Source organism: Cydia fagiglandana, chromosome 1, assembly GCF_963556715.1.
Source record: "Cydia fagiglandana chromosome 1, ilCydFagi1.1, whole genome shotgun sequence".
Classification (NCBI taxonomy): domain Eukaryota; kingdom Metazoa; phylum Arthropoda; class Insecta; order Lepidoptera; family Tortricidae; genus Cydia; species Cydia fagiglandana.
In genome coordinates, this window is record NC_085932.1 from 23,194,502 (window position 1) to 23,206,559 (window position 12,058).

At 37.0% G+C, this 12,058-nt stretch overlaps 1 protein-coding gene and 1 long non-coding RNA gene across 2 annotated transcripts in view; both read left to right on the forward strand.

Annotated features, from left to right (window-relative positions):
- Positions 1–12,058, forward strand: part of LOC134667803 (uncharacterized) — a 433,239-nt gene that overhangs the window by 269,396 nt on the left and 151,785 nt on the right. The gene's annotated exons all lie outside the window — the stretch shown is intronic.
- Positions 1–12,058, forward strand: part of LOC134667154 (PAS domain-containing protein cky-1-like) — a 120,343-nt gene that overhangs the window by 107,479 nt on the left and 806 nt on the right. Inside the window, exons 9-11 of the mRNA XM_063524464.1 lie at positions 1,241–1,394; positions 10,110–10,433; positions 10,695–11,311. Coding sequence (XP_063380534.1) covers positions 1,241–1,394; positions 10,110–10,433; positions 10,695–11,311 — 1,095 coding nt within the window. The remainder of the gene's footprint in view (positions 1–1,240; positions 1,395–10,109; positions 10,434–10,694; positions 11,312–12,058) is intronic.

Below are 12,058 nucleotides of genomic sequence, written 5' to 3' on the forward strand. Positions count from 1 at the left end.
GGCAACTGCCAAGCTGACACTAGTAAAAAATCCTTCTTAGCGACCACAACGAGTGCGATGATGTATTGCTCCAAACTTCTCAATGCAAGAGAAGTAAAAAGTAACTACGTTGGGGTAGGCTCCAACTCTGGTGTTAGCAGTATTAGGATATAGCTAGGCCACCACCAGGCGTTCGCACTCATTAGTGTATGGAATAATTACCTACCCGAGACAGAAGTTAATTAGGATGCTGTTGATCTTATTTACTGTTCTATGGTAATATATTTTATTGCAGACGTGAAATATTTGTTCGCAAATAATCTTATTGGCAATCCGCATTTTCACAAGAATCTCGGGGTAGTTGGTAATGTTTTTTCCTGTCAAGGATAAAAATATTAAAAATGATATTCGATTTGATTATTGCGCAGCAGACAACGTCAAATTTATTTTAAAATATAATTTCTTTGAAAACAAGGACCATGAAAAATATAAACGCTATATTTTTTTTTTATTCTATCTAGTATATAGTACATATGAGAGCAAACGATAAGAATTCTGACAAAATCTTTTTTGTCATCAACCTGACATACCAGTTCAAACAACAATAAAAGCCTAATCAAAACAAACTAAACCCAAATCTTATCGGCTAATTCGATCAACAAACAAATCGAGCCTTTTACGTCGCCGATGGGCTCGAGTTGGACGCCATATACGGCATGAGCTTACGCACCATCATCGTCCAGGCCATTTCTGGCCTATGTAAATTACTATCATAACATTGTCAATGCCTACCGCACCTCTAAACACATCAACGCCTTTTTACAGCCCATGCGTTCAAATTTAAACTCTAACAGAAGCGAGTACATTTTAAAAGGAATTGTAGATGGTAAGGTGTTTATAATGTTTCGGTATGTACTGTGAAGGTGTCTTGTTAAACGGCATATTATTTAGCTATCGCTCGATAATCTGTTCATTAACAATAGTCTAATTTCAGATACGTTCGATTAGTACAATTCACACTTTGTTGGTTTTGGATTTGTGATAAACAATTAAGTGTTCTATTGATTCGAGTTGACCGGTTGCATAGCGGGTTTAGTTATACGCGTAGATTGCGGAAGTGTTTATTTCTGGTCAGTGTGTTCATTAATGAGAGTATGATATCAGAAGTTTGGTATCTAATGATATGGAATCATTCAGTGTAAACAATAGTCATATTTGCATATATTCCGAGTGCGATCTGATAATAAATTGTTGTTCGCAGTAACCCAGTCCGAGCAAGAGCGATCTTGCATAGCTCTACTGCGGCTGCAGCGGAGGTCAGGCCAGTTCCTGTGGGTCCACGCCGTTCTACAGTTGAAAGACAATCTGGATAATTCACAACGACCTGTCATCGTTTGCACTAATCAAGTCTTAAGGTGAGCATTGAATATACTTTATAAAGTTAGCTCGTATGAGCTAAGTATTTACTTATGTAGAATATGTTCAAGAAGAATTTTTATTTAGACTAGATAAAAGTTTATCCCAACGTGGCATCTACCAAGAAAACCAACACAACAACACCAAAGTGAAATATTTCCCATAACGCTCATATCTCCCATTATAGTGCGCATTCATAAGTTAAGTATAGCCCGTAGCCGGCCATGGCAGGTTAAGTCTCACTCGGCCTAATAAGAACCACTCTAACTTATGACCGTTGAATTATCTGACCCCTTGCAAACATTCAGCTTAATCGTCCTTTCCTTGGAGAACCTCTTAGTACCCATTAATATATCGAAACAACCGCCAATCGAGCGGCGATCAAGGGTGAAATCACTTCATCATGACCGCCCTGCGCAGGCGCAATTACGACGTGAACAAACGTCAAATGTGGAGTTTTATACGACATACTAATCGCATGCGCTGGGGTCACATGCGCCCGCCCATTATTCAGACATAAATCAATGAAATTGCGATCTAACTGACTCGGACAATCAACTGAGACTATCAGTCAAAATGACGGGGTAACATACTCGAGGCCGCGTTTAGAAATAGAAGACTGCTTTATACCTCAGAAGAGTCAGAAGGAACAAACTAGATACAGTATCCAAAGGTATGGTATCAATTTTTATAAATAATACATAATAATATGTTGAAATGACAAAAAAGGAACCGACACTACAATATTTAAGCTACCTAATGATCTTGTAAATTTTCAAGGATATGTTTTATGTCCAGTGCAGTTGTAATTAACTTTACTTACAATAAAATGCCTACCGGAAACACAAAAGGCGTTACCTTTTATGATAGAGCGGATCCCAAATTTCGAAAGTAACATTTCCTAAAACCATAAAATTAGTCTAAGGTTCAAACCAACGTAGATAACGCATAATAAAATCAATAATATTACTGACACGAGTAATGTATCCGATTAAATTGCCTGTCTTATATCTCGTGAAATGTTAGCCGGTACAATAATTATATTCCGATCGACAAATCGTATCGAATCGTGGAATTGCTTTTCATTTAAATCAATGTCTCTAATATTTGTAATGCGAGCTCGTTACTGGCTTTAATCCTCGCCACGAGATGTTATTCTCAAGAATATTGAATTTATTTGTATGGCTAGTAATAAATTGAAATGAACATAAATATTTTTACATAATTGTAACGTGTGATTCTGTCAAATGAATCTAACATGATCACTCGAATGATTGATTTTACGAGGGCGGCCTCGATTGATTCCAAGCGTTAACGACAACCTGCCATAATTTTGTTGCTGCGAAGTTACATCTGATTGATATATTTATGCTCGAAAAGTAATGGATTAATTTGATGAAAAGATTCACATGTGATAATATCTTTGAACAACATAATTCACACAAATATCAATAAAAAGTAATATTTAAAAAATACCTGACCTGTCACTGTAATGAGTCGGATATATTTATCACCAGAAATAACTTTAAAAGATTTAATTAAGTACCTACGTAATGGATAGGCAAAACTAAAAATAAACTAATACTAAAATATAGTCCAATCATCTTTATCTTTATAGTCTTAAGTCAATAGGTAGTTAATATAAAGCTAACACTGTGTTTAAAGTAATCGGATGCTTAGCGTTATGTTAAGAGATTTTTACGTAAAATACGAACCATTATGCTTTAATTTCCAAAGAAAATAATAGTGGGATAGGTTCTTTATGTTCACGCGATATAATTTAATAGATATAATATCATGTAAGCCTGGGCTAAGAGTATGAGATTTACCGTCCGCGTCAGTCCGCGAGGTTCCCGCAAGAACCAATTATGATTACGACCTTAATAGTACTTGTATGGTACGGCAAACAGTAATTATGAATTAACCAATAATTGGAGATAATTTTATACTTTAGTGAAGGAATTTTGTTTACTTAACGACGTTAAAATATTTTGAATTCTTCAATCTTACCGTTGTTGGTTTAGGATTATACTTCATTGCGTCAAAACAAATTATTATTATCCTATTTTCGAAGTCGTTATTTTCAACGCAATTTTTTTGTCTAAATAACATCAGAGTGGTTGGAAACAGTCGCTCTTAAAGAATGGTAAATTTCAATTTCTGAGAGCGGCAATATTAATCTACCCCAGAATGTTGTGGTGACATGATTGGCTGGCCAACCTTATTATTACATTTATTACAAAGCCAGGCAACACTTACAATAATTAATATGGACCTAGACACGTTCGAGACAGGTAACTGTGACCTAAAAGCAACTCTACTAAACATTACAGAAACCAAGTTCCTCAAAAATATTCAAGTGACAAATTGTATGCATTTAAAAACACCAGCGTGCCCGACTCTGTGAACTAATTGGCTTAAAAGCCGAACCATTAAACCGACAAGTCCAGTGCCAACCCGCAGCGAACCGACTTTGAAAAATGACCATCATAACTTAACGCGGTCACTTACAAACTTCCCTATTGAGATATCAATACTAGATGACGTCGCGGGACGTAGCTCGCGTAAATACAACCCTTACTATCGGCCCGGCTGCGATTTAGTTTGCTTTAGGCGGGATGGGATCTTGGAAATGGCCGTACCAAGATATTTAACGTTGGGTATTCGGGTTCACGATCATCGTATTATTCATCTTTGTATTTTTTATTTACTTCCAGTAGGTAATGAAAGAAGCGGGAAATTATACTTACAGCAAGCAACATCTGTACCTGATATTAGATAACAGTTAACCACCACTGCAAAAAGTTGATACGGCTGTGCTGTAAGATATGAACTTTGTCGAGTTACATTTTGGCTTCATCGTGGTTTTTATACTAATGGAATTCCTAGTGAGACTAGATTCAGATTTGTATGTAGTAACCTAAACAAAAATACCCTAATGCTAAATAAAATGATAATAGTCTCATTATCAATAATTAGATACTAGGAAATATGTTAGTATAACAAACTTATCATGCTCGTAATAATTTCATAAACTGAATAAGTATATGTAGTAGCTTCATGGCGGTTTTAACCGACTTCCAAATCTCAAAGAAGAAGGTTATCAATTCGGTTGTATGTTTTTTTTTAGTATTGTAGTTAACGAATATCCTGAAATAAGTGATTTGTTAACTTTCTGTCTTTAATTTCATGGACTAAGCACTAAGCAGTGAGGTGTTCAGGGTTCGCGGCACTGAACGCATCCATCATCATCATGCCTTTATCGCTTCTCATCCGTGTTTAACATTCCGTTTACCGAGCGAAATAGCATCGCGAACCCGTGGTGGGGTTACCGGCGAATAAATATTGTAAAGAGGTGATTTATTGAGTTAGAGTGCGGCTTGCGAGCCGATCGGCCGGCCGATGTTGCTATCGGATGGTTTGAAATATGCCCGCAGAGGGCTATTGTTGTGATGTGAGAAACTGTGTTTAACAAGCGCCGACTCTGATCGATGGCGCCGCTCCACGCTTTAATCCCAACCATATTTTATAGCCACAAAATACACGAAAACTTGACTAATTTTAAGAGACGCAGCTTGTAATTTTATTGATTGCACTGCGAAGATTAGAGAACGCTGGAACACTTTGGTTTAATAATTACATTTTAGTATAAAAAGCTTTAGACTCGAAGCTGAGCCGTTAGTTGCGCGCTTGCGGTTAAAAGCCTATTGTTTCGCGCTAATTAAAACGTTTACGCTTTCATTCAATTTTCACGATAAGCTTTAGTTTAAGGTTCCTTCGAAATGCATTATTGATTAACTAGCTAATTCAGCTACCAACGAAATCAATAACGGACACGAAACTAGCCTTAGGTACTCATTAAAGGGGCACACTTTGTAGTAACAATGTTATTATCCCTATAAACTAGCATGACTAAGAGGCAATTCATCTGAACCGCCGGTAGGCGCTGGGTAGATTGTAAATCTAAATTAATTTCAATGCACGAGTGGGTGACAGCCCAGCTGACCTAAACAATCAGGCACAAAGGGCGGTGACCATGTGGCCCGCGGCCGCTTAGGTTAAGCTTCAACTGTGGTACAAACTAGAAATCACATAGCTAGGCGTTTCATAAATGTCATAAAAATTGTTGCAAGGTTTACGAACGCATTCGTAATTATAATGAACAAAAAAAGTAAAAAGACTTTACCCGTGAACATGATGAAAGCAGACAATAATGTATCTGATACCTACTTAGTCTGAAATCAAAACTTGGATAAACCCTAACAACTATACTACCTACTAATTTTATTAAACCAGATAGCAGATTTAAACTACTTATTATGCGAATCCTGCCGCGCGGATATAAATTATCTTACCTACCTACTAGCGCAAATTTCAAGTTTTTACCGGAATAAAATTCTTAATTTTAAACAATAGCAAATAAAACCTGTTCGTAATGCCATCTAAATTTGTTATCTAGCAAACCTAACCTTAACACAAGGTCTAAGTTAAAAATGACCAGTAATCATATTTGACACCAAACGTCCACATCGCTGGCTCCTATAAATTATTGCCCCGAAATTCACCCTAAAGCCTAATCCCACTGCTCACAAGCGCGCATTGTTCGCGCGATTGCGTCATTTGTCTCCTGCCCAGATGCGCTTGCGCAACCTACTCATGTTACTTCGTGCTTTCCACTGACAAATACCACCCTTAGTGCCATAATGCCTTAAGAGACTACCTAGCCCATACGCACATGTGCCATTCTCTTTCCACGCATACGAAATACTGCTACCACGAAATGCCTTCAATAATGAGCCGGGATTATGTGGATAGCGAATTTAATGGGTGCACCGGTCTTAACTTAGTTTTGCCTATATAAATAGATTTAGCTGCCCATTTAGGTTCAGACACGTTCAGTTATCAGTTTTGATAGATTTACTGCAATAAATAACGCACCTAGTTAGGGAAGGCTCGTATTAGTCTGAAAGGATTATAAAGTTAGCTCGCCGCGGTCCAACGCTTAGCTATACCACTCAACGGCGATGAAGGGGAATTTATTTAAATAATTTGTAATACCCACCTAAAATAGAAATAGATAGTCTAGATATTCGATTATTATGTTTTTCTGTTCTGATCTCTGACAAATAAACCTTATTTTTTTGTCAAATTGTGTAGGCTTGCCTAGGCTAGGGTAGTTAGTAGGTACTAGATAAGGCCATTGCAAAAGATTTAGAAAAATATACATAGTATCTTTTTGCGGAGTTTGCGGGTCCTGCTGGAAGCGTACATTTATCCATTTTTTCCTTTAATATAAAATTTGGAATATAATATTTATCTACATATATTCATGAAATTAGCGAGTGAGAACTACCATCAAGTGTGGATAAGATAAACATATCATGATCATGAATTTTATCAAATTTTTTCATATTAAATTATTTTTTTAAATATAAACTTTAGGTACGCAGCGTCGTCAGTGGACGCACCCCCTTGCAAATACAGTGAACGACAACAAATTGTCAACATGTCGACCGCCTACGTCATGTCGCAGAGATTTATGCGTCAGCCTGCGCGGACGCACAAATTGGCGGGAAGCAACGACGGATACGATTTCCAACATTCCATTAACTCGGTTATGCATAACGAGCTATTCTTAAAAAAATACATACATACGCAGATTTCATTAACGGGATATGCCTAAGGAAAAAGTAGTTTCTATAATCCGCGAGGAAGTCTCTTCAGTACCTGAATAATATTCTATTTTGTTTTATTCTATTTAAAATAAAGGTTTTTAAGTTAGCAAAACATAAATCGAAGGATGATCTAAATTATTTGTTACTTAGGTACCAATTTAATCGGTACCAGGTTAATCCTTCCTTGCCGAAAATATCGCTATAAGACACTCCACTTCAGACACTCCCCGACTTCCCATCATTACCAAATACATAATTTGCAAAATAGCTATTAGGTACTTAGCTAAAGAAAAAAAAATTATATCATTATCTGGAAATTATGAAATTTATTTCTTGAGGTTATATATTTGGAATGCCACGCAAAATAATCATTTATGTACGAGTATGTACCAAAATAAAAATAAAGAAAAGGTAAAGAACTTGACATAAATTCCTGTCTATTTGGGGTGTCTACACGACTGTCTTAGAAAAAAAATGCAATCAAACGAATTTTTTGCATCAGATTGATCAAATTTATTGGTATAATAATTTTCCTATTACAATACAAGTTTCCGAAGAAAATTATTTGCCAAGCGTCGGAACTTTAAACGACTTCTATAATGCGAACCAAGCAGTAAATTCCACTAATTAATTCTAATTGCTATTGACCCCGCCGGGTTAGTCTTACGCTACCTACGCTACTTTTTCTCTAACAACTGTTAGGCTGTATTCACATTACACTACCCACATGTTAATAGGTAACAAATATACCTTTAGCTAGTAGGTACTTATTTGTTTACAATGGGGCAAAGTTGTTGTTTAACGCCTCATACTAATAGTGATACCCGAGCAAGCGAAAGTTTCCGAGATTAAACCACAAGCGTAGCGAGTGCTTCGTAAAGTGGAATCATGAGTGTTGCGAGTGCGAGTGCGAGGGCACAAGGCACGAGGAACATTGTTACCGAGTGCAACATCATTTCTTGTGTAGAACACGATTTTCCGTCGACGGCTTTTTTTCAGAAAATAATTCAATAAAGCACAAATTTCAAAAGCAAGCAATAAGTCACCATTAGCCTTAAGGCCAAGTTCATTAATGCAGAACGTGTGTAAACATCCCCGCTGCTATCCGCGCCCTTTGATTCGGCGCTATCTCTTTCCTAATGCGAATGCTAAAGCGATTTGTCGCCGTCCAACACATATCTAAACTTTTGATGTATCGTCGCTAACAAAAGTAATTTTTAATTAAGAAGTGAACATTCCCTGCATGTACGTATGTACAGTAATTTTAAATTCAAGTGACACCAATCAGTAAATATACTTAATAGTTATTTTTATTTTATAAGTAGGAGTTAGATAGCATTGCACTATTCGTTAAGGATGAACATCAATAACAATACAAAATATATGGAACAAAAAGCACGCGTTTACATATGTTCTGCTACTGAATGATGAAAAACGCAACTAAATGTAGGCCTATCACCAGTCTTTATAATTTATATATCTCTGCTAAAAGTATTATACAAACAAAATGCATTTCTGTACTTGGGCATAATAAGTATTTATAACTAACCCCGGTTGCTAATGTATCACATATCGTATTATGAAAGGTTACATAATTTTCCTCATATTTCATTCAGTTGTCGTTTCCTTTAACACTTTTTTGCGCGACTGCGCCTATATAGGTCCAGGGCTGAGTCCAACTATGTGACATTTCCCTGCAACCACTATCTTAAAGGTTGGCTTACTCAAACGTCGGTGTGCGCTAAAGGTTAACCGAGGTCCCTACAAATTTAATACTACCTTACTGGCGGGAACACTGAGTGCTATTGTCGTTCGGTTGATTTTAATTTATTGTCTATAGAATTGCGGGTTATCGCGAATACACTTGAGCTTCTGTTTTGTTTAATTCTGAAACAAATTTACCTCTCCGATACAGCCTATGCACTTGTATTTTACACAAAGCACAAATTGTTAGCTTCTTAAAAAAAATATAACAGACTACTGATACTGATCATAATTACCTACTGGTAGGTACTGACACCTTGCAAAGTCCATGAGTACAGAGTCGCAGGCATAGCTGTATACCTAGTCATAATATTAAAATTATAAATGTAAATTTTTACATGTACTTATGTATTTTACTTATGGTACCTGCTTATATTTTGATGTTTGTTTAGTATTTGACCTATTTGTTAGTTACTCTACCTAAACCATGTACCTACTAGAGTTAGACCAAGAAATGTCTGCAGCGATTTTGATAGCATACGCAGTGCATGGGTTATTTATACGTCATAATTCCATAGAAATTTAACGTTTAAAATAACATTTGAATTGCAATTGCATGCAAAAATTGTATAGGATGGTCATTGAACTAAAGAACGATGACGATGTTCCAGGCATTAAAAATAAAATAAATTTATCGGAATACGCAAAATAAATTCAAATCGCATTAGCATAGCAAGAATTAGGTACTACAAAGATATACAAACAGGAGATGATGGTATTAATATAAACATTAAACTTTAGTGGTCCCCATTCTAGGGCCCACTAATGGCCGAACCTTGTAACAACGCACTGATGGGGGAATTCTTTCCCACATGCACATTATCTCAGATGAAATTACTTCAAACATTAAATAGCTTTATTATGTCCTTGCGCATGCTGCTCTGTTCTATTTATTGAATAATTACGAAATACCAGAGGAATGCCATTAGTAGTAAGACTCTTTTTCTACTGTAAGCTTAATGTGTTCAAAATACATATTTTTAATATGAAAGGAATATGTTAATCTAGTGTCATTCTGGTACAGTCAATCCTGGTCATATCACAAAGAAATACTAAAATTTCCAAAATAGTTGTAAGATATTTTGTTATGAGAGTGATATATGGATAATTATTTATTTTTAATCACTTATCCTGAGTCCCTACCTATATATTACCCGACTATCCAAGGTAGGTACCTAATAACCAGGATTGGCTGTAAGTTACTTTGTCAATACTTCTAATAATACGTAGCCTACGGTATCCGACAGAGTACTGAAATTGAAATGTTGTTCACAGTGAGCAAGAAGCAACAGTCATGAAGGCGAATCCCTGGCTTTATCATTACTACGCCGTTCAATCCAAGCTCCATTACGGCTTAGCTTACGAGGCTGCGACCAGAATGTACGGGCCACCGCCGCCCGATCTCCAAGTGTACCCTCCAGCCATGCAGTACACGCCGACTCCTCCCGTCTGTATAAACGGGAGCCAAGTGATGATGCCGAACCCAGGCCTGCAGCCTCACATACCACACGTGACGCCGCACTTAACTCCGATGCACTACGCGTATGAAAGAGCGGACAATGGACCTGTGGATTACTCTGTCCCATTACAGGATAACAGGTACTGGACATTATTCTGTCTCTCACAGGTCGGCAAACTACAATCGATTTAGTCATAAGTCATAGAACTAGTCTAAAATGGAGAGGTTCCGGAGAAGTTAAAGAGCTTTTGACCTACTTTCAAATATTAAAGTTTTATTGACCTTGCCATGAAAATCCTAATTTACTAATAATCGTACTTTTGTACGAAATTATTTTATTGTTTCTTAATTAGTTCGCATAATAACTAAATCGCATGTTTAACATTAGATTCATATTTCAGGTACCACAATATCAGAATAGAAGATACTAGAATTCAATCAAACGCCAAACGGAAAGGAAAGAATACCGATGAAAAACCCAGCACTCCTGTTTCGAACATGTCGCCTCGGTGCACGCCTTCCACAGTCACTTCAGGGGGCGAAACATTAGTAGCAGTTACGGGGTCAATAGCTAGCAGAAGACCAGGGTCCAAAAACTTTAATATATCAGAAACTGAAATGGTCGATCAGTGGAATCCAAGTCCGACTTGGTCCGAATCGGCTCTTCAAAAAGTCCCCGACGTTTGTCACCAGGACTTGAGTCCGTACGTGACGACAACTCCTCCCACTCCGTCTGGCACGCCGTCCGCTTACACGCAAAACTATAGTCATACCTTCGTGTTCGACTGGTCGCCAGAGCAATATGTTCCTCATACTAACAATAGATGTAACACAGTAACAACCGAAAGTTCCTACCAGCAGCAGACGTGGAATAGGAGTCAGAGAGCATCGTTCGCGACTGCGGACACAGTGGACGAGAATTGCAATCCTAATAGAATAAGCTTACAAATGAGGGTCAGTAATCCACCGCAAGCGTATAACGCAACGAGGGAAGGAGAGATTCTTAGAAGGCAAATGGGTAAGTAAACTTTCATGAGTTAGGATTAAATGGATTACAGTGTTAAAGAACTAGTTACATTGTGTAATTAGGTATTTATGTCATAAAGATTTATATTTCACATTTTCACCAATTTGCAACAGTATGATACACTTTAAGTAGTGGACGACGGCTTCTTCAAACAAACTTTATCCCAATTTTCCTCTCTGGATTTTGACATTATGGTAAACAACTTTACACTATTTGATGTATATAAGACCATACCGATACCCCTTCGTTTGACTTTTTTCGATATTATGAGTATTTCGCTTTCGCTTATTTTTCTTAACTTTTAGGATTCCGTACCTACCTCAAAAGAGAAAACCGGAACCATTATAGGATCACTTTGTTGTCCGTCGGTCTGTCTGTCAAGACTCTTTATCTCGGGAACGCGTAGAAGTATAGAGTTGAAATTGAAAAAAAATACCTACTTACTCAGATCTACAGCCCCTTGAAGCTGTAAAAAAATCAAACTTCTAAGTTATATAACTTCTAAAGTACTCCTTATATAGTTTTGTGGGTACTATCCGGCTATATATGTATGATAGATAGATATATAATACGTAACTACAGAATAAATCCATAATTCAGAACAAATACTTGTACTAAAGTCACAAATGAATGCCGTCACAGAGTTTCAAACCCGTCCAGCTTCGTAAGCAGGGTCACTACCTACCGACTAGGCTACGAGACCGTTAACCTTTACTTTAGTTTTTTTATTCTCTTGTT